General features: G+C 39.3%; 1 protein-coding gene across 3 annotated transcripts in view; it reads left to right on the top strand.

Annotated features, from left to right (window-relative positions):
• Nucleotides 1-23,582, top strand: part of dpy19l3 (dpy-19 like C-mannosyltransferase 3) — a 56,091-nt gene that overhangs the window by 6,106 nt on the left and 26,403 nt on the right. The window contains exons 1-13 of one of the 3 annotated variants that reach the window (XM_044140563.1): nucleotides 2,494-3,354; nucleotides 6,043-6,133; nucleotides 7,535-7,656; nucleotides 7,921-8,066; nucleotides 9,237-9,360; nucleotides 9,470-9,604; nucleotides 10,903-11,034; nucleotides 13,236-13,337; nucleotides 13,544-13,617; nucleotides 14,888-15,046; nucleotides 17,060-17,188; nucleotides 20,583-20,694; nucleotides 21,105-21,161. In XM_044140563.1, the coding sequence (XP_043996498.1) occupies nucleotides 3,052-3,354; nucleotides 6,043-6,133; nucleotides 7,535-7,656; nucleotides 7,921-8,066; nucleotides 9,237-9,360; nucleotides 9,470-9,604; nucleotides 10,903-11,034; nucleotides 13,236-13,337; nucleotides 13,544-13,617; nucleotides 14,888-15,046; nucleotides 17,060-17,188; nucleotides 20,583-20,694; nucleotides 21,105-21,161 (1,686 nt within the window). In that variant the 5' untranslated portion in view covers nucleotides 2,494-3,051. Of the gene's footprint in view, nucleotides 1-2,493; nucleotides 3,355-6,042; nucleotides 6,134-7,534; nucleotides 7,657-7,920; nucleotides 8,067-9,236; nucleotides 9,361-9,469; nucleotides 9,605-10,902; nucleotides 11,035-13,235; nucleotides 13,338-13,543; nucleotides 13,618-14,887; nucleotides 15,047-17,059; nucleotides 17,189-20,582; nucleotides 20,695-21,104; nucleotides 21,162-23,582 lie in introns of those variants that run through there. The other 2 variants (XM_044140547.1, XM_044140555.1) reach the window with 2 other exon arrangements.

The following is a 23,582-nucleotide window of genomic DNA, read 5'->3' as shown; positions in this document are numbered from 1 at the left end:
ACCTGTCTTGGTTTGCACAGATCTGAATTCATAAATGTCACTTACAACTTTACTGGGTAATAAAAAAGTCTTAGATAAATCTTCCTCTGAGAAGATTGAGTACAGAACCATTCCACTGGGCACAGGGGAAAAAGTCTGTTGATAAATCAGATTTTCAGATGTTGTGTTTCTGAAGCTGTGACCAGAAACATTGTTATTTTTCTTATCAGAAAGCTCTGTCTCTTAGAGTGCTTCTTTTGATAAAACTCATTGATACTTAAGATAGCAGCAATAATGTTTGAGTTTAGAGCACTGTATGGTGCGTTCAAGCTCATGAGTTTTTACAGGAAATTTTGTTTTTTAGCAGGCTGATGCTAAAGCAGATTTTGCAGCCATTGAGAAGTGCTGGCAATGGAACAAGAAGGAATAGACAGCAAGTAATTTAAAGTGGACATATTCACTTAAACTCTTCCTTTTCACATGTAAATCATTCACATATGGTCTATAGAAAGTAGGACAGCAGTGCTTTGTCCTTGTAATTCCACAGACTCTGTTTTAGAGCAGACCGCTTTGAGAGCAACTCATTTTGCTGCGGTCTTTTAAAATGTGAATGAGACATTTCACGCCACGTTCTCCTTCGGGTCGCAGAGTGTTCCACTCCACCCCGTTCAGCCATTTTTTGTAGTTTTTACACCCCCTCCATCCATACAAACCAACTACAATATGGAGTGCAGTTTAACTAGTGTTAAACATATGAGATACCTATTAAAACAATTAGTACTACCACAATATGAGTGAAGTAAACAAAGCCTTGACATAATTCAGCAGTTAGACAACGTGTCAATAACGTCACTGAATTCATTTGGGTCATGTGTTTTCCAAGATACAAATGGCAAAAACAAAGCTAAATGATTATATTCAAGACATGCAGTACAGCTATAGCCTCAAGGCAGCTAACAGCTAGCATATAGCGCTAACAGAGGTAGAAGGCTCAATCCTACTATCAAACCAATGGCCAGGATGTGATTATCAACACGCAACGTTCATGTCTAAAATAAGCTTTGCTGTCATTTCAGTGTTATTAGCAGCTCACTGCTTTGCTGTGTATCTTGTTTATTAATGGAGAAGGAAGTGAAACGCAATCAGATGAAGTCTTTCAGAAAATCTCTCTTGATACTGCTGGAGGTTGCTGAAGCATTCCTCCTTAAATGCTCTGTGAAAACGGACTTTCTCCATTGATGTGGGCATATTCCAGAGAAAAATCACATTTAACCAGACACTTCAAAGAGGATCTGATGCCAGGAGATGATGTAAGGAATCCTGTGAGTTAATACACACTAGAACCGAATATTTTGACTTGTTTACTTTGAACTTCTGCATAACTGAATTTGGACTACAAAATCACTATGAGTAAAAAAAAAAAAAGGCAGATTTACAAAGCTGATTAGCAGGAAGTCATGAGCTTGTTTAGCAGTTTCACAGCAAATACGGTGGCATCATAGACAAGAACATTATAGAGAAAAATGATCAGACTAAAAAATATGACCCAAAAAGAATATAAAGATATCTATGCACCACTGGGAGGGAGTACATTTATTTTGCACTCCTAGACACTCAAAGTAGACAACAGAGATTTTAAGGGCTAAAAATGTGGATTTTGCATATTATAAGCCACATACCTGAGGTTCCTCAGTCAAGCTGCATGTTCTGAAGGTACTCCCAGCCTGTGATCTCAAAAAGGGAAAAAAGGTTTTCCCTTTTTGTGTGGAACGTGGAAGGACAAAGTGATCAGTAGTAGTAAGGGGTTTATGACTGATGCTTAGTTAGATAAGATAAGATAAGATAAGATAAGATAAGATAAGATAAGATAAGATAAGATAAGATAAGATAAGATAAGATAAGATAAGATAAGATAAGATAAGATAAGATAAGATAAGATAAGATAATTGTTATTAGTCTCCCTTAGGAAAATTTATCTTGGAAGCACTTGAGAAAGCCGTTGACCATAACAGGAAGTAGAACATATTTTAATAATTCTGCTTTCCTGAGACAGTGTGGTCCTGAGATAATGTTCTATGCTGCTGATTATCACCAGTGCTGTTGAACAGTGAGCTCAGTTGGCTCAGTTTGCCCTCTTGAATTCATCAGGTGTGAGCTCATGTCCATGTGGGCTCCAGGACCCTGCGGGGGTTTATTTGGAGCAAGCGCTCATAGCTGCACACAAGTTCCAGAGCCACAAATTCTCTGACAAATGTTCCCCACGTTTTCCGAACGATGTTCCAACACGTTCCCCCCGGTGCTCTCTCCCACCCTCGTCTCTCTTATCCTGCGCCTGTGTGTGTTTTTATAGACAAGAGGTCAGCAGTAGTTTTTTATTTCCCCTCTCCCTCCCTTTGGAGGCTGCAGTTGTCCACAGTCTGTCCTGTTGTTCACACACTTAGTGCAGCTCACTTTTTATTTTTACTCTTTATACTTTGAACTGTTTAAAGATAGCTTTTTATTTTCACCTCAACCAGAAGCCGGGACATTTTTCTGCTTGAGGAACGAGTCAGCGGTTCCAGTCGCGAACTCATTCTTCCATGGATCCTTCAAGCAGTCACAGCAGAGATAGAAGTTATTCAAAATTCATCAAGAGGACATGCTGACAAAGAGAAATGAAGGGGAAAAAAATTAAGTAGCTTTTACAAGGAAGGCGCTCTTCTGAACTTGTTCACTGGGCTTATTCTCTGTGACCTCAAAATAAACCAGGGATTATCCGTATTCCTTATAGTTTTTGGTGAAAAGCCAGTGCTTGCTTTGCTTCGGGTAGACTCGAAAGAGGATTGGAAAGGAAACTAGCTCCTCAGTCCCTGTTTTGCATATTTCCTCTGGCGAAGAACTTGAAACGATTAAAAACCGTTCTTTAATTTATTTGGAGCGACTTCAAGTAAAGGAAAAAAAAACATGACGTGTTGATATTTATCCCTGTAATGGATCTGGATATCTTCTACAGAGTATCTCCTGTTTATTTACCTGGTTCTAACACATCAAACGTTCCGAGAACATATAGATGATCTTCATTTTTCTCATGCAATGGATGTTCGGAAAAGAGCGAAGGTCAACCAGGCAGGCAGCAGTCTGGGGATTTTGCCACCCGGATCATCTGGAGAGAGATGCAACAGTAGCAAGAGGACGGAGCCAGCAAGGATTAGAGAAGGAGTTTTCCCGCTTGGACGATCCGGTTCTTTTTCCGGTTCATACCTTCCGCGGCGGTGGCCTTGGCAACGGTGTGTTTCCACGGCAGCAGGGCTGTTTCTAGCTGTGCTGCTGGCCGTGGCTCAGGCCTGGTGTGTCAACGCCATACATGAGAATTTGCTGTGGTTCTCTCAGCTCACGGTAGGAGACACTGCTGGAATTCTAGAAAATGACTCGCTTTGAAAATGAAATAAGGGGAGGCGCATCATGCATTGCTGTGTACAGTCGGCAGCATTAAGGGGTTAGGGTGGATTTGGTCAGTAATAAAGTGGACGCACAAAACTGTCACACCTCTCAGCTGGCCAATCATAGTTGGGGCAGCTGTGACTTATTTACCAGAGTCCTTGTCTTGCTGCTAGAAAGATGTGGGTTCAACTCCATCGTCCTGCCCCTGCCACATGTCGGCGTGCTCCTGAGCATGATGCGTAACTCCAAGTTGCCTCCAGACCTGTGTGCTGAATGGTGTGGCTGAGTGAAAAATATAACTCTGACTCAGAATGCAGTGGTGTCAGTGTTTTTTGTCTGAGCCATGTTAACCATGTTCAGGACATGTTTTGTTTAGGAAAGAGTCCATCTTCACCTTAACAGTTTTCACCAAACTGTTAAGGGGAAGCAGTTTTGGTGCTTCACCTTAACTGTAGGTGAAGTATGTAGATATACACATGTATGCAAAGTGTACATGTGTATACTACAAAATTTAGTTTTTAAAAACTACATTTTGTTTAGTGGTGGGACTCAATACATTTTTTTATTGAGTCTATTTCAGGTTCTGGAATTAATTTTTGCAGTTAACTTCATTCTAATCAAAAAACATATTAATTTGCTGCTAAATTATGACATAAATTGACATATGAACTCAACATGCAGCTTGGGAAGCTGAAACTCCTAGACACAACATAACATGACACATTATTCGCCGGCGTTAGCCTAGCAGCATTTATTTCCATTGGCAGTTCCTCAAGCGGAAATAAGGAAGACATTAACTTCTGCTGCAGAGCTTTAACAATTGTGCGCATAAATACATAATAATATGTATTTGCTGTTTGAACTATTAAAGTATAGAGTTACGAGCATTTTAGAGAGGAACTGAAGTATTCGCAGATCGTAGCTATTTGTGGTTGGCTATTGTCCATAATAGCAATGTATTGTAGTTGTTCTGTGTTAACACATGTGATGTCCAGAAAAATGTATTTTCTAGAATGTTTTTTATTTTATATATATATTTTTTTAGATATCAACCTACAAGCAATATGTATGGAAGCCCACTTCTGCCATGAAAATACTACAAAAGCCCAACAGAATGTTATCATTTTGATTTTTAAATTCATAATTGATATTTAAAGTTATCATTTCTACTTTAAAGTGACTTTATGTTTCATAATTAGGACTTTGAATCTCTGAAGTATGACGTCTTGCTGGACTTTTATTTGTTCTTTCCTGGCAGAAATGGCTTCCATAAATATGAGCTCATTCGGTCTGATCAGTGGAAGCAACAGGCTCAAACCTTCATCCGTCTGTACATCCAGAGGTGTTATGGAACAGGAACAGAGTTTTTTTTTTTTTTACAAACTAAATCAAAAGATCCTTCCTGCCTACAGCATCACCATCCACAATGACTCTTTAAAGATACGTGGATGATTTTACTTATGGCAACATTTAATTTCCCTCTGACTGATATGTAGTAGTGTATGTTTTCAAAAAATAAAGTACCATGTCAAAGAAAGTCATGTTTGAGTCTGAAGTCATGATGACATTTATGAATTCTGGTTTTCCAGCAAACTAACAGGAGGCACATCTTTGGCAGTTTATTTTGGGACTGCGTGTGGGATTTTATCTGCACTTAGTATTTATTGTTCACAAACTGGACCCATTGGTCCAAATTAAGAAGATAGTCTTTTGGTCCATTTAATGTCTTTTTTGCAAAAATCCAAATGACTGCCAGATGATAAATCAGGATCCCTTTTTCTATTTTTTTTTCTTCAGAATCAGGTTATACTTTGATTCTTTACTTGATTCTTTAGCTTGTTCGCCTTCCCTGAATTCTTTTGTTCTACTTTGGAATCCCCTGATATGATGACAAAAAGTTATATTTAGTGTTCATTTGACTGTTTATTTGTTTCATGGTGGATTTTCAAACGTAATAATATTTTAAATTGAAACCCACATGACTCCAGGCTTTCCTTCTCTCATGTACTTACTTAATCTGCTGATAAATTGAAAGGAAAACTAATCTGTTCCCATTACAGACTTTTTACGGTTTTAAAGCTGACATTATTACTGGAAAATACCAGAAACCACATTGTAGAATTGTAGAATGATCACATTGCTTTGATATATGGTTTCATTTTTTACAGACTCTGGATTGCAGGAGCTCTTGGACTGTTTTTATCTTTAGACGGACGGTAATGCCGGAGAATAGTTTGGCAGATGCCTGCTGAATTCTAAAAACTGATTTTAATATGGAAACTGGCTGCTGTTGTCAGAGGATGTCACTTTTAATCCAACACAGATTGGAAATGTTTCCAAACTAAGTGTAGCAGACAAACAATTGATGTAATATTGTGGCGTGGGACGTCCTCAGTGCTGTCTCCTCTCCTTCTGAAGTGGAACAGTAATCATGCTTGGCGGGCGGTGGGGGTATGGAAGGGGTTCTCCTGGGATGGCTGTGTTACCCCTCTGATTGTTACCTGGGAGGGATGCCAGTATATCAGCCGCTTTGCTCCGGTCCTTCTCGGTTCTGTCTTGTCTCGCCAGAAAATCTGTTTTCCACATCATGCAGAACAAAAGAGCTTGGATTTATATCAGCACATCCCCCATTTCTGTTTTCAGGAAGTGGAGAGGGAGATCTCCTTCCGGACGGAATGTGGACTCTACTATTCGTACTACAAGCAAATGTTGCAGGCTCCATCCATACAGGAAGGTATGCTCTCTGTGAATCACCCAAGTCTTCATCATCATCTGCAGTTCAGCTCATTATTTCCTTACTAAATTATCTCTTTTATTAATTAGTTGTTTACAGCTGTAACAAACTGTAGTTAGTGAAGCACCAATCCTATACTAACATCTGTATTGGTCCTGATGTTGAAAAGAATTGTAGTTTGCGTATTGGTGACAATGTTCCCAATCCATCAGATCTGTTTGGTCTATTTCTAGGCTTTGTGCTCTGACTGACATCATGTTTTATTATTTATTTTATATTACATTCCTAATTGCACTTCCTGAACCATTTGACTGAAGGTTTGTTGCAGTTAATATTTTTCATGTTTGACCAAAGTAGTCAACCTTTTGTTTTTGTCAGTTTCAATTTCTTTATCATTTATTTTACATTGACTGCTCTACTCCTAATTGCACCGACTAAACACACTAAAGTTATTTTTACATGTTTGACCAAATTTATGAAGCTGTTGGTGTATTTCAGTGTGAAGAAGCTTTAAGTTTAGCATTAACTGAGATGCTGTAATGTTTATGTTTTTCTAAATAACCTAAATAACAATGCTTTTGTTATTTAGAAAAAAACAAAAGCATTTTTGTTTTTTCTAAATAGCCTTTGTTTATTGTAATTTTTAGTCTACTAAGTTAACACATCTGAGTCTGAGATGTGTATTCTCTACACAGTAAGGACGAAGGGAGGATATGTAGCCACCTCTAGAGGGCGCTGTCGTCTGGTTGGTTCAGAAGTTTAATATTGATCTATTTTGGGCATGTTGGATAATCTGTTGCTGGAATAAAATCTTGTAGATTCTGAAACTAAAGGAAGAACAGAAAGCGGAACAAGAGACGTTAAGCTGCTTTAGGGACACATATCTTCACCCTCTGCTCATCGAAAATGATAATATAAACTTTTAAGAGTATCCTAAAACACCTTTTAAATTTTTATTTTTAAAAAGTTACAAAAAGCGTCTGAATTGTTGCTAAATATTGCAAGAAAATCCACCAATATGACTGAGTTGTCAACAGTAGTTGCTTCTCTAAAGGAGGTGGAAGCGTCAGTCAGGAGACGTTACAAAGTAAGAGCATACTTGATAAGTGGTGTGTACATACATATATCTGAGGTTTAGATACAGAAAAACGGTTCTGAGTTGACTTTTCTTTTCCTAAACACAGACATAAATGTACTGAATTACAAGTTTACCTGATAACTCTGCACAGTACAGCACACTTAGATAACCAGTAGCTCCACAAGCTTGGTCAAAGATGTAAAAAAACATCCTTCATTGGTTCAGAAAGTACAAATAGGAAGTCTAAATGTAAACCGGTGTGTGTGTGTGTGTGTGTGTGTGTGTGTGTGTGTGTGTGTGTGTGTGTGTGTGTGTGCTCTCAGGGCTGTCAGAACTGATCCATGACAACTTGACAGAATCAAAGAGGACCATCAATCTCTTACAGCGGATGAATATCTACCAAGAGGTGTTTCTCAGTGTTCTGTACAGACTGCTGCCCTTACAGGTAACACACCATCACACTGCTCATTGGTAGCAAAAATTGACTCTGTGGAAAGCATTTTATTTTATTTTATTTTTTTCAATTTGAGCCATATGGTAAAAAAAAAAAAAGTTTGCTTGAAAGTTGTTACATATTTAAAACTGACCCAACTTTTAAACTTTAGCAGTTTTACAAACTGCCCAGTTCCTCTGCTGTCATTGTTGGCCTAACTATCAGTGCCTAATAAGCCATTTTCTTTTGTGTGGTGTGTGTGTGTGTGTGGTCCAGGCGTATCTGGAGCCCGTGTATTTCTACATTTACACAGTGTTCTCTCTCCAAGCCGTGTATGTGATCGCTCTGTACCTCACAGCATGGCTCCTGGCTGGTTCCTGGCTGGCTGGGTTACTGACTGGAGTCTGGTACATTCTTAATAGGTGCGTAATAACAATGTTCTGCATGCTCACTGGGATGAGGCAGAGGAGAGAGCACGACTCTGAGTTTCTGTAGAAGTCGTGTTGCACATATCTGATAGAATTCAAACCTTCTCCCCGACCAGAGAAAATGTCAATCATACTATAAAGTTTGTAGAATTTTTTGTGACAGATAGAGTAACTATTGCATAAATATGTAGTGGCTGAAAAAATTATTCACTATTCTTACATTTTTTAAAATAAACATCCGAAAAGCACATCAGGTATTTGAGTTTAGACCAGGTCCAGGATTTCAACACGGTGATCTCAATTTATTAATTACATAGATTTCAACTCCTTGGTTTTTAATTCTAGCATAATTAATAGCATTTTTTCTAGGCTCAGACCAGAACCTAGAAAGGTTAACCTCTGTGTCAATGTCAATTAATCAAAAGATTTTATTTCAATTAACCACTTTTTTTTTTAATAGCCAGCCGCTGACCACTTCCTGTTATCCTGTTATGTCCTATTATGTGACCAGAGTCCTAAAGAAAAGTAATAAAAATGGGGATGTTTGTGGGGATGCAGTGTTTGTGTTAATATTGAAGCTTTAAATCCTTAAAAGCTTTAGGACGAAACATGACAAAATATGATAGACTTGGATAATAGCATATACTTCAGTAAATACGTTTGTAGAAAGAAACGGATATTTACAAAAATGTATTCTGGCAGCTTATGGTATATTACAATAGAAAGACACAGGGAGCCTGTAGATATTGTACTGTAGACACTGGATAGCTGTGTTGATGGGTTGTATTACTTTTTATTTTTCTTGGACCATTCTTGGAAAAAAAAGGCATAAATTTAGAAGAAATTCCAGGATTATTTTGACTTTCTGTGCAGGTTGATACTTTGGTTGGATGTTTTTTTTCAGTAAACATTAAAAGCAGAGGGTAGTAGAGTTCTCCAGCTCTAGGAAACAACTTTGAGCTGAAAAACAAGCCTGCAGAGCTTGGAGCATATTAGGATGCATCTTTCAAACTTTTGAAAGCTTCACAGATGTTCACACATGATGACCTTAACTCATTTCTCAGGTTGTTTTCTGAGAAATGAGACACACAAACCAAATAAAGTTGATTTAAAACAATCAGTGTTTCTCCATCTAATGGCTGCTCTTCTGCTTGCTTCTTTCAGGGTGGATACCACTCGGGTGGAGTTCACCATCTCCCTCAGGGAGAACTGGTCTTTGCCCTTCTTTGCCCTGCAGGTCACTGCTATCACTTGCTACCTCAGGCCTCAGCTCAGCGCCTTGCAGCAGGTCCAGCTCACACACAAACCAATTCTAGATGAATAATCACGGTTATTTAAAAAAGGTAGAAGCAGAAGCAGCACAGAGTAAAGTGTGTTTTTGTGTGTTTGCTCGCCAGAAAGTGATGGTGTGGCTGATGTACGTGACCACATGTTGCTTCTGTCTGACATGGCAGTTCAACCAGTTCATCCTGCTGGTTCAGGCTCTCATTGTTTACATCCTGGACATCGTCGACCTCTTGACGACAACGCAGGTACACAGGACACAGTTCTTGTATTTCTGAACTACTCCTCATATCTCACACTTCACTGATTCCATAGTCACTTACAAAAGTTAAATATCAACAGTCCCACCCATAAAGTCTTGAAATCCATTGATTAGTATCGTATCAACACAACGAGGTGTTTTCAGTAACAAGTGACAAGCAACATAAAGCTCACTAAAAAAAAACTCTAATGAATTCGTGCTCCACCTTGTCTGTCACTCCACTCTGGCTCTCCTGCTCCTCAAATACGGAATGCCTGGAGGGCCAAAAAAAACACACACAATATTTAATGTGTCCTTCACACGCAAAGTATATTTCTAATGTGCAATCAAAAGTGTTCACAACTTAAACTGTATGTAAATGAACCACATCACCAGCCAACCACAGACGTTTGGTTTTGTCTGATTAAAGTTGTTGGATGGTAAAGAAGCAATCACTAGAAAATCTAAATACGGCACCAAGACGCATCAAATACAAAACAAAATGTAAAGATTTAGGAAAAACAAAAGCATAATTGAATTTAGTATCCTAAGAATATGTAGTGAAGCATAAAAATATGTTTACTTTATGCATTTCTGATCTACTATGTAATATTTAGCATTTTTACATTGACTTTTAGAGATAGGCCTAGTCAAAGTAGCTCAAATGCCACAATCCCTGATCAGTCGACTCATTTAGCATTATGCATGTTATAACATATAAGGTGGGTGTTCTAAATTTGAACTCCATTGTGATGCTTCATTATTAGTATATTATTAGTTATCTGCTGCAGTCCTGTGCGGTCTGATCCACATGTCTTCTGAAGGTGTTCTGAGGGAAGCAGGGTGTGTTCTCTCCTCAGACCGACTCCAGGATAGAAGCTGGTCCAGGTCTGGCTGAGGTTCCTCTTTTACGCTAAAAACTCAAAAAGCAGCTGGACTAAATGAACCGAGAAAGAAGAACATAAGCATTCACATGGAGGTTTTCCAGGCTTTACATTGCCCCAATAAAATCCATCCTCATTTACATTTCACTTTAATAGCGGTTTGGCAGCTGTGTTGACATGTGTAGCCATCCCTAAATTATTCATAGCCAAGCCAAACTTTGATTTCTACTTGTTATTTTTTTATTGGACCAGTAGTTCTCTTTTAGGCTGGAATGATGCAAACCTTGACAAGAAAAGGAAAGACAGTGGATGTAAATGCAGAGTGGCAGTAACTGCAAACTGAATCCTCCATGTGATTGTGAAACAACATTGTGATTGTTAGCAGTTTATGGCTCATTCCTGGCTGTGTGTGTCTGCCCAGGTGACCACCCTGTACCTGGTTCAGGTGAGCGGTCTGCTGAGCGTTTGGCTGCTGCAGTTCTGTAACTCCATGATCCTGGGATCGCTGGTGCTCAGCTTCATTGTTGCAGCGCTCTTCATCAGACACTGCCAGGTTAGTACGTGTGTGAATCTACTCTGGCTGTCAGGATGATTGAATTAATGATGACTTAAATAGTTAATTAGATCCTGATGTTTGTTTTTCTTTGCATATGCTAATGAACAAAAGTAGTTTAAGTTTTTATCACAACCAGAGAGCAAAACACAGCACCACTTCTCAGCTGAGTTCCTGACTCCTCTCAGACTGGATTTTGCAGAGTTTCCTTTCTTCTCAATTATTATTCAGTAAAATGCATACATGCACAGTAAAGCTTTTGTGCTCTCTGCCTCTATCAGAGGTCCTTGAGATGCTTTTGCAACTTAGCAGGAATCCACCTGGGTGGACCTGATGTAAGTGAGCATGATTAGGACGGTGCTTATGTCTGTTTTTTTCTCCCATTCACCTTTAAAAGGAGAAATTAAATCATGGCCATGCTATTTGTAAAGTCTGTAATGCCACTATTTATAATGGTTTTACTGCTCACTGTAGCATAAACAGGATTGTTTTGCAAACCTCAATAAGGATTTTGCATTATTTGTGTTGAACGACCAGAGATGTCGACTCGAGTTGCAAAAGTTAAACGTTGAGATGCACTGATTGAAGTTTTCTGGCTGACCACCGAGCTTTAAAAAGCCTGAAATGCAGATACAGATATTCTTTGTCTGAAAAGTTGCTAAATATAGCAACAGTGCTGTGACTTGTGAACCGCAGATGAGCAGATGTGACCTGATGGGTGGGTCTGCCAGTCAGGGAACAGGTTACTCAAACTGTTTGGTTCACTTGACACAAAGCAGATTAACAGCAAGTTGAATGTTTGCACCCTTAAGTGAAACTATGTGTTCTATGTCTGCTGCTGTTCATTTTATGTGGTTTTGTGCCCAAACTACAAAGAAAACATTTTTGCTGTAGCAATGATTTTAGAAGAAATAAATCTCCAGAGGAATGTGTGTTTTGGTGGGGGGGTTGTAAGGGCAGGTTTAGAAGTGATGTGGCCCACTGTGGGGGCTGATTTTACCGCACATGAGCTATAGAAGAGTTTTATACCCTCCAACCTGTTGTTTTAGAGCACATATGTCAGAGTCAAGGCCCGCGGGCCACATCCGGCCCGCGAGAAGATTTTTTACGGCCCTTGGGATGATCTTGATTTATGACCGCAGCAAGCCGGCACCCCGTCTGAAAAAAAATATCTTCCTTATTTGAACTGTAAGTAGTTCTTTAAATGTTCTGTGAGATGATGTACTTACCCATGTATCCATAACAACCGGAACTTTCAATATCCACCAAGTTATTGCCGAAATATACCGTCTATTAAACGAGTGCCCCCCGGATTAATTACACTTTCTGCAGCTGCAGCTGCGAAGTTACCGTATTAACCCGATACTTGCTGGAAAGTGCAACGTCTCCCCTTTCAGAAACCGTTGGAATTTTTCCACTTAGCGCTACGTGTGGCGGAATTACGGTACTGCAAATTTAGATGTGTCGCTGGCGACACGTCCGGTCTAGAAGGGTTATTAGCACAGCAGTCGTCAGCATAACTGTAAAATTAACTTTCAGATACCCATCAAAAATGGCAAAAAGGAAGGTGGACACTGAGTTTAATATTTGTTTTCACTGCATGTTACTTCTCCTTGATGAAAGTGTTGTTTTTGATTAATAGATTTTTTGCACTTTATTTTATTGTATTTCAATCCAATTATATTTTAAAAATATTTCAGTTGTGTCTGTTGAAAATTAAAGATTACTGACAGAGCCATAAGAGAATATTGCTTTATTTATCTGATCATATTGCAATATATTTGTTAGGTTTTCAGTAGGTTCAATTAGGTTCACTAGACTATATGCATCATTTAAAAAAATTTCAATGAACATTCGATCAGTCCGGCCCTCGGCTTGTACCTAAATTTTTTATTTGGCCCTCCGTCCATTTGACTTTGACACCCCTGTTTTAGAGGGATCCTAGCATTAATTAGGAGTCAGGAGGTCAGAACTCCTCAGCCTCTCTGGCCTGGTGAAGGGAGGATCATTCCTCCTGGGCTGACCTGCAGCTCTGATTGCTGCCAGTAGCAGTTAACACTCGGTGGATTTATGATAAATGCCATATTTTCTAACAAACATGAAACATGTAAGGAGAGTAATTTAAAGTCTGCGTAAAAACTGAAGGCTTTATTATCTGGCCAATTAGGTTTAAAATCAACACCATGTGTTTCGTTTTGCAGCCTGATTTGAAGACTGGAGGCCTGCTGGTTCGTCTGGCCAAAGTTCTCCTCCACAGCATCCTTGTTCTCCTGCTCGCCTTCATCATCAACTCCTTGACTAAGGTGTTCATCTTCCTCTGCCTCCCTTCTCGTCCTTCCCCTGCGTTGTCCTCCTGTCCTCTCTCCCCTTCTTTCATCCTCTCCTCAACACATCTCAGACCTTCAGAATGATGATGCAATGTTTTCCACCTGGTTTCTGCTCCTGTTTATGCTTCTGAAGGCTGATCTCAGCCCAGACGTGATGACCTTATCTGTGCTTGTGTTTACAGAAAGCTCTTCAGCTCAGATCAGACGAGCATATTTTTAAATTCATCAAGTCAAAGTTTGCCTTGTGGCCAACGAGGTATGAACACATAAAACACACAAACCTCAATCCAATGCTTGGTTTTTTGCAAACACCTGTTCTCTAAAATACCATTTGACTCACATAGGCTGAGAGTGTATATACAGTGAGTGTGCTGTGAGCTTGATACAAAACTTCCACTTGATCTAGAGCGACTACATTATTCACTAAGCACTAGTGTCATAGCACCTGCAGCGTTAATGTGTGTGAATAATAGATTGCGGGGTAAAGCCACTAGACCTCTCATCGATCAGTGTGTGTTGCCGTGTCGGGACGGCTGCTCCGGGCCAGCGAATAACACGGCTCCCAATGCGATGCTGCACAACTGGCCCTTCAATTATTCAGGAGATTGTAGAAAATGCAAGGCTCCGTGCTCTGCTTCACCCTCAGCTCCTCTCTCTTTCTCTCTCTGCCTCACTCAAACTTCTTTCTGCTCTCCCACTGTTTCGTTCTCCTGTCCTTTCAGTCCTGCTTTGCATTTGTGGGAGCACAGCTCTCAGTTTGAGGTGCTTTTCCAAGCCTTTAATTTATCTTGGGCTGTATATTGCAAGTAGAAAGTACTCTGAAAGAAAAAGCTAACAGTCGTTTTAAAGATGAAATACTGCATCAATACTTAGGCCCCAAAACAAACAGATTCGTTTTAGCATCTGGTCCAATGGAAAATGGAGTCGGATTATGTAGGCAGCCATTAGAACGCGTCAAAGTCAAGGTGACCTCACAGAATACTGGCGACTGAGACTGTGACTGTCTGACCAAGACAAACCTCTTAGTTTGAAGCTACAGAGCAAAATGATAGAATTGTAATGAGTGAGACAGAAAGTGAGCCAAATAAAATTGAAACATTTTATTTGCAAAAAAAAGTAGCGTGCTTACCCACCATCGGACATAAAAAAAACAAAAAGAGAGAGTGAAACGGCGGTTTTATTCAAGCTTATTTGCTCTGAGTTTGTAGCTTTGATTTCCGGTACATACTCTCACATGAATACTGGATCTCGTGAGTCCGTTGGTCCATAGAGGGAAATGTTGCATTGGAGTCTATGTGTCAAGTAAAAATCTGGTCTAAGTGTGAAAAGTTGGACGGAAGTGGTGTGGACCGCTGCTTCCCCCAATTAGCTTTACCGGATGTGTTACTCTGCTGGTGCAAACCTGTTCACTCAGAGAGAGAAACTCTTCTTGCATTCATATCCGCAGAGTTTATGCACTTTAAGTCAAATTTATAGCCAATCATACATTTTGTTGAGAACATCAGATAATATCACCTCTCCTGCAGGGACTTTGATGCCAGTCTGTATCTGTGTGAGGAGGCCTTTGGGCTGCTGCCACTGGACACTCTGGAGCGCCTGGCTGGCACCCTGCTGCTGTACCCATACGTCCCCACTGTCCTGCTGCTCAGTGGCATGCTGGCAGTGGCAGTGCTGCACAACCTCAGGTACGTGATGCTCAGCGGGAAATGTTTCAACATGAAAACAAGTTGATTTTGATTGTCCTCAATGGCTGAATGAGCTGGATGAACTGAACTAGACTGAATGGGACTATTGAGCCTCTGATGGCAACAACTCATGCAGTATGGTTCTTAAATTTGAAGCATCTTGGAACACAGAAAGTCTCGCACACAGATCTGCAGACCTAACACACATTGTTAGGTGTGTGGATCGTCTTACAATGTGGCCATGATCAGAAACTTGTGCTGAATAATACATCGGTTCTTTACTACCTAAATATGATCCGGTATCCCATTCTCTCTGTATGATAATCTGTGAAACAGTTCTGATTTTGTCTCTCTGGCCCACATTATATTTTCTGTTTTCCGTTCTGAACGGTTGCTTCAGTGGCTTCTCGTTATTAATTATTCTGACGATTAATCGAGTAATTGAATTTAAAAAATTGTCCCGTACTGTAGTAGCTGATTAAGCTAGTAAAAGAAAACTAAGATCAGAAATAGTGCACTTGAATAATCAAGTAGATTAATCAGAGAAGAATAATCTATGTATTAGGAATAAGTAGTGCCCCCTGGTGAGCAAAACCAGAACATTTGGTGCAGAGGTTATTTGGTGCATGCCCCACGTTTGGAGGCCTTAGTCCTCGACGCGGACGTCGCGGGTTCGACTCCTGGTCCCGATGACCTTTGCCGCATGTCTTCCCCCCTCTCCTCACCCGCTTTCCTGTCTGCCTACTGTCACACAAATACTAGCCACTAGCGCCGCAAAAACTCTTCGGAGAAAAAAAATGGAGAAAAAAAAAGTGCCAACTTTGCATTAATATGTCACTATTTACCAAATCATGCAAAGTTGGCATTTTTAATGGGCTTTTACTGCAACTTTTAAAGCAACTTTGCATTAAAACTATTATTTACCGAATGCCACTTCATAATAACATTCATAAATATCCATAAAGACTCCTTTATGTTTATGACAAGAGCTATGTTATATTTATGTCAGTCATACCAGTCTTATGCACTCCCCTTCAAATGAAGTGTTACCAGAAATATTTATTGCTTATTTTTTAGGCAGCTGTCTGGTTGTGAATACAGGGCACTGCATATATAGTGGCTCAAGCACAAATATTGTTCTTGCAAAAGATTCCCACTTGAAATAGTCTTCTTCAGGACTCCATATTCTTAAAGAAGAAAACTGCATGTAGTAACTGCATTTAATTAAATTTCAGAATTTACCAAAATTCTAAAATTGTAGTAAATTTTACTGGATTGTCCCATGAGACAAAGTTGTGTTTCTAATTAATAAATCAGACACCACTTTGTAAAATAAAGAGATATTAGCATGGCAGTTGAGATGAGGGTTTATGTTAGTAGAAGGAAAACCTAAACCAGAGGTCACCCTGTTTTCCTCTACCCTTGGATTTCCCTCCATGCTCTGAAAAAGCAGCAGCATCCACCAGCTGCCTCTCCCAGCTTCATTTGCCTGTGGTGCAAGGTGATAGGCTGCTCTCAACTAATCAAATTAGCATTTCAACTCGCCCTGCGCCGCTGGACGGCTGGAATACTAACCTCACAGAACAAAGGGCTATTTGCCAATTCAGGAATTAATTTAATCCAGTATAGCCAACCTCACGCAGTCAGGGGAGCCGGATTTGATTTGTATTCAAATGGAAGCCAGTGTCCGTCTGATTCAGTGCAGGAGGCCACATCGTGGGAGTAATATCACCGCCTTCGGGGCGTCTCTCTGTTTGTATGCGCGCTGACTCCTGCAGACAGAAACGGTCGTGGGTGTGCATCGTTACATGTCCACTTGCGCGCAAGCTGCTAATGAAATCTGAACAAGAGCTACTGAAATCTGAATAATCAGAACAATATAAATTCCGCCCACCTGCCGTCCGTCCTGCCTCTCCTCTCCAGCGTCTGGATGTGATGTTTTATGTATTTTCCGTTGGCTTTTGGTAACGTGCTTCTTTTCTGCTTTAATGTCTGGTTTTTGTTTCCCATTAGGCCTAAAGGAGGCTGGGAGGAAGAGAAGAGAACAGCTGCAGGGGGACATGTGGATGCTTTCCGGCCAGATGTGGCCTACAACCTGCTGCACTCTGTGCTCTATGGTCTCCTGGCTTTCAGCACCATGAGGTAAACTCTAAATTGCTGAGGCAGCAGAACACGTATACATTCACACTTCCAGGCATAGGCGCTGATTCCTGAGCACCAGTCATGCAAGCGTGGCTAGCACCACTGATAAACATCACCGCGCCTAGCAGCCGCTATAGCTAGCCGGAGGCACTTTTACTAGGCATTGAGTCATATCCATAAACCAACAGTTCCGATGTGGGATGAGCAGGAATCTGTCACAAAAATGTTTATAGCGTTCTTCTTTATTCAATTTTCATAAGATGTGGCTTAAATTAAAGTGAAAATTACTGTTTTGATATGTAAACTATGTATTATTCCTAGATCTATAACTCTATAAACTCTTTGGTTTCTGTCATTTCTTTCAAGGACTGACAGAAACAACAAATTTATGTTTTATACTGGACAATTAATTTATTTTTACATAATTACCTCAGCAAGAAACAGTATGTTAAATACCTTATGAAAAATGTTGTCTTACTTGATGACTATTATTATTTGTGATGTCTTCGAATAAATGAGGAAGTTAGAGTAGTTTTTATTGTTTGTTGAACTTTTAGAAATTTCAGCTGCTGCAGTTTGCCACAGCAAAGGAAAAATAGCACAAAAAAAACAAACAGGTGAAGAATAACTCAAAACCATATGCACAGCTATTACCATGGCAACCGGCTGACAACAGCTAAGCCAGAGCAGAGATTAAGTTCAAGTATATCAGGAAGATCAACATTTCTCACATGAACAGAAGATACAGTTCATTACGGTTCCATGTTTTCAAGCTTTTGTTAATAAGCGGTTGCCTGGACATGAGGTGGTTGATTAGCTAGTGACTGCCCACCAGCAGAAACATAAATCACTGCCCCAGACTCGCTCTCACACAGATGTGCTTCAAGTCTTATTTTTATTTCATAACTTAATCAGCCGTAGTCATGCACAAGTACCTCTTCTGTCCATTTCACTAAGTCGGTTAATTGGTCCCTTCAGAAGCCTTGATCACCTCCAAGTACTTTCAGCTTTATACTGTTTCTTCTTTTTTTTTATGGTAAGGAAAGACAGTCACAGCAAAACTAAAGATCCTCACGGATTGTTATGGTTAATGTCTATGCTCTGTGTCCATTAATATTAGATTTGACACACAACAGTTCAGAGAGGCAGCAGCAACTGTTCACCCTCCTTCACTTTTTTCTCATTATGTTGCATTGCAGACTAGATCTAAAGCTTTTCTGTAAAAACAAGCGACACAAAATCAAATAACATACTGAAAAAAGTGATAACATGTTGGAAACATTCTCCTGTGACTGGACCGGAGTCCCATTGTGGTGGGTTTATTTTATAGGAATGGGTTTTGGGTGTGTTGCCTGATTCAGGTGTCCCAGATTACAGTGCATCTCTAGGCCTCACAAACAAGGTCATGAGCTGAAAAGCTTTGTGTTCTCCTTGCTTCAGAAATGGAAGAAGTTTGCAAGCAGCAGGATCCGATTATTTGTCTGTTAATTAGATCATGAAAATGTAACAAAATACCAAGGTATTTATATATTTGTCTTTGCATTTGGTGAACTGTAATATTTATGACATTGAGTGATAGGTTTTGTGTTTTCATCATCATTGTTTTAGTTATACGAAAGCCTGAAAGCAGAGGAAATTATTATTACTTTTTCAATTATTTAAAAAATATTATGCTCTGATCAGTTTTACTCGCCACCTGGAACTGTCAGGTTTCTGCTTAGCATCGCAATTACTTTTCTCTTTCATCCTGCTTTATTTTAGGTTGAAACTAAATCTAGATTTTAAATGATAAGCCATTTTTAAAGGCACACCAAAAGCACTCTGCTGTCAAACATACAGTGTCTGTCAAAAGCTCTTTTAAAGTGCCAAGTTTTCTGATGTAAAAATATGAAACCATGATGAATCATTTTCAAACTTTTTGCAGCTTTGATGTGACAATGTGTGATGTTCAGTCCAACTAAAAAACAAATGTCAGGAGAAGAAATGTGAATACTAAAGCAGATCCAATCACCTGGCTGTGTATGCACTCTTTAATCTACTTGCTGAATCATATTTTGATTGTCTGCAGTCGTGTTGGGTAACTGCCATCAATTGTAGATAATTTCCAGTGATGTTTGGACATTTATTTGTCAGTTTTGTTAATTTGCTTCATTTAGCTAAAGATGCAAATTGCTGAAAGGATTCAATTTCATTTTACAAATGCAAAAGTTGAAAAAGGGCAAAAATATTATTATTGATGATAATGAATCATCCATTATCATGATATTATTATCATAACAATGATAATGATAAGCTTCTATGGTTCCATACATCTAATTTTAGTATTTTAGCATCTAATTAGTACTGAATTATAAAGAATTGTAATTTAAAACCACATTATGAACTTTACTATAAGATCCTTCCAGTGATGTTTAATCACAACAAGAGATTTTGCATTGAGAGATTTCTTATCAGTGCACTTACAAAATAAGGTTCCAGTTTTGAGAGGAGTAAAAATCTTGTGGCTTTGGAAAACAGCAGTGTGTTGTGATGAGATTTACAGTATTCCACATTGGGTCAGCACCAACTAAAATTTACCTTCTGCTACTTTCAATGTGGTCACCAAACGGAGCAGGTCGCACTGGAAGAACAAAGCTGCTTTGAAGAGGAGCTGTTTGTGTTTCCCTCCTCTGTTCCACCTTTAGAGGAGGGGTCAATGTTAAGTTTTGAACATCGACAAATGATGTTTTCTTCATCAGGCACAAAAACTGTCGCTCAAAAGTTAATCCACCAGAGAACATCAGTAACTCAAGACACCACAGAGACTGAAGTCAGGGACGCTTCAATTAATGAAAAATCTAATGGAAGCAAACAGTTTATAAAACAGATTCCTTTTGCAGTCCAGGTGTTGACTTAGTTCTCACCGAACCACAGAAGCTTTTAACACGATGCAAGTTGTATTTGGAAAAAAGCGCCACGTCTGATGTCAGCACTTTCTCAGACAAGTTGATTAAGAACGAAAGGCCAAAAGAGCAGAAAGCAGTGTCTGTCAAACAGCCGCTTTGCATTAAACAGACATATTTCTTCTCCTCTTTCAGCCTCATCCTCGACATACCAGTGAACCTCTGTGCCATGATCTCACCTTGTTCACTCTCCTGTTTCATCTTTCCCTTTTGCTTCAAAGGCTGCTCCCGAATAATAAGCTCTGGACCAACATTTTTTTATTTTTTTCTACCAACTTTAAGTTCCCCATTTTCAACACCAATACTAAGCTTCTGTTGCCAAGATAAAGGCTGAAGAGCTTGGAGTTCAGATTTCCATGCTGCGTTCCTCTTTTTATCTCCATGATGGGAACTTGGACTGTTTTTCTGTTTTCAGATCAGAAACTTGACACCACTCATGTATTTTCTCGCAGAATGAAATACATTTGGACAGGCCACATGTGTGCAGTCGCGGCGTATGGTGTGTGTGGGACCGACCTGTGGGCTCTGCTTCTCAAAGCTCTCCGCTGCAACACTAAAGTTCTGGTACAAGCCTCTCTTTCATGTCCAAGTCTAGTTTTCTCTGTATGTTTTTATTTTTCACTTTGATTTAGTATTGCACAGTTTTTATATTTTTTAAATTTTCAGTAAATAGAACCTCCTTGATTTGTATAAATTAATGTGCTTCTATGTGAAAGTTTTAAATGATTTGTTGTTTAATGTGTGTGACTCATAATGCTGCCCTCTGCACCTCACCACTAGGTGTCAGTGTGGTCCTAACATGACCACAGCAGGAATTAAATTCTTGATAGTTGGGGAACAGAGCTGCTCTGTTTCTCAACCCTGTCTTATGTTGCCTTACATGTTTTCCAAGAGCCACCTATGTTTTTGACTCTTCTCATTTTGTACATCTAACTTTACACCTCAGTATTTTTTGTTATCCTCTCTGTTTGCAGCTGCGGTTTATCAGATATGCAGTTCCAGTGCTGATGATTGGCTGGCTGTATTATAAGGTAGGCAGTTTTCCTGCTGCTTTATGATTGTTGTCCTATTGGCAGACCCATCACTAATCCTCGGTCAGTTTGAACAGACCTTAACAAATGCTGTGAGCAAGGCTAAATCACCTCAAGGAAGAAATAAACAAAGCCTAACTTTATAAGACATTTAAACTTTAAGCAATGTAAAGTGCCTTACTTTGAACACAAGAAAAAATAAGATAAATTGCTGAAGCTAAAGTGCAGTAAATGTGTTGTGTTTCCCATGTTTCTTTAGGATCACCTGCTGTCTATGTGGAGTATAAGGTCACAGAGAGCAGTTTCTGTCACTGCCTGACTAGTTGTCTGTAACTGCAAGTTGAAAATTAGAGGAAGTGTGATTTTGCGCTCTGTTCCTAACCATTACCAGATTAGGGGAATCCTCCTCTGTCCTGCTATATCAGTCAATAATTTGGTTGATCTTTAGGAATATGCCTCTGTGATGGAGGCCTAAAAGCTTTGAGATTTTTACTTTTTTTTCTTAATATTTCCTTCAGCCAACAAAGTATAGTCAACACAGGCAGAGATGATTCCTTTCAAAGGTTTGACAAAACTCAACTTCATATCTCCATGAAGCACAGCTCTTATTTTAGGAGTCTGTTTCTTAAAGGGGCAATTTCTTTGTGTTTTCCAGGCTCATAGCGCCATTTTGTACCACAATCAAGTACCTATGCTAATGTATATTATTAGAAAGATAATGTATATATTAAGTATGATTTGAATGAAATTTGACTTTGTAATTTAGCTCCTTGAAATCAGGCCTCAGTCTCTAAAAACTCCAGCTCTTTATTAAAGTACAACTTCAGGAAGTCGTCAAACCTCTTTTGCCGCTTTAACAACATTTTTACCAGATTATCGTTATGAGAAGTAACTCATATAATGAGATTCACAGCTGCAAACATCTAGTGCAGTCCCACCAGATGTTTGCTAATTGGTGCCGGCTAGTCTGAAGGAGCTGGGTGATGGAGTCATGGGAGGGGTCTACTCTGTGAGGTGAAAGCTTAGAAACTGCCTCTTCAAGTAGGAGCTCTTAAAGGGAAGTCAACCAGGCATTTTGAACAGCAAAATGGTTGCCATGGAGATTAAAGGATTTCTCAACCACCCATGAAAGAATCAAGGCAACGCTTTAAGTATGTTTTTGATGAGGGAGAAACATTATAACATGGCGTAAAGCTCAAAAAAGTTGATTTTACATAATGCTGCCCCTTTAACTTATGATTAGTCCATTCAGCTAACTTCAGCCTCACTTGTCCTGCTCTCCTTCAAAGAGCCAGGACCAGCTCAGTGTAACTTATTGGGGAATGACCCAGGCAGCCCAACGGTCAGTGTGTAATTCTCCAGAATGGACAGATTGCCAGTCTGTAATGTGTGAAGGAGAGCTCAGCCTTCAGATTAGGTCACAAAACAGCCAGGCTGAGAGACAACAGCAGAGAAGTCATGCTCTCTTTAGTTGTCCTTTACTGTGGATCACCTATACAACACCTCCATCTTCAGAGATTTGGTTTATGATGCTCACAAATAACCAAATTCTGTGATATTCTATGTTTTTATGCTAAATTCTGTGATTCAGAGATCATGTAAATGATCCGTCCGTGAAGGTTGTCTTTTCAGAGTACTGTACCAACGTTGGCGTTGACCATGCATTGAGACTGTGAGAGCATATTTCTGTGAACAAAGATGAATGTAGATGTGTGTGTGTACATCTCACATACTCTCGTTACACTTGGCTGTGTGTATGCGCTGTAACTTGATAAAATGAATATAATGGACCACATCATCATAGACAGGTCTTTTTCATTCAGTCAAAGTAAAAACCAATCACAACCAGCAAATCAAAATCCCACATCAAGCTGCAGACATTATTGAACAAAATGGTGAATTTAAGATAACACAAGAAAACGTAATACTATACAAACTTAGATTTAGTACCCTATCAACATTATCAAAGCATACAAATAGTCAATATTGTCCGTTTATATAATATTCCTTTTTATTTATTTTTGCTTTTAAGTGTGACCAGCATTACATAGCTTATTTTAAGATCCACAGGTTGATTACTTAATTAGGATTTAGCCAAAGTGTAAAAAGTAATATTTTTTATTTTCTTTGTAATTTTTGGTATTTGCCATTTTTACAACCCTATAGTTGGTGTTCAAGTATTTTCAATAATGTCATCCGGTTACACTTAGTTACATAGTCATATTTTCAAATTTTCTGTCAATTTTAACCTTTTTTTAATGCAAACACCTGGTGAGGCGCTGGAGGTCGGGGTGCCCCAACACCTCGACCATCAGGATTGGCATGTTTTCTGGGGGAAACCCTGACAGTTTCCTTACTGTCCAGTAGGTCCACATTTCTGTATTGGAAAGGCATTTTATTGGTTTTAGAAATAATCAACAA

This window comes from Gambusia affinis, linkage group LG02 (assembly GCF_019740435.1).
Source record: "Gambusia affinis linkage group LG02, SWU_Gaff_1.0, whole genome shotgun sequence".
In the NCBI taxonomy this organism is placed as follows: Eukaryota; Metazoa; Chordata; class Actinopteri; order Cyprinodontiformes; family Poeciliidae; genus Gambusia; species Gambusia affinis.
Note: the sequence above shows the minus strand (reverse complement) of the source record. Positions and strands in the feature narration are given on the sequence as shown.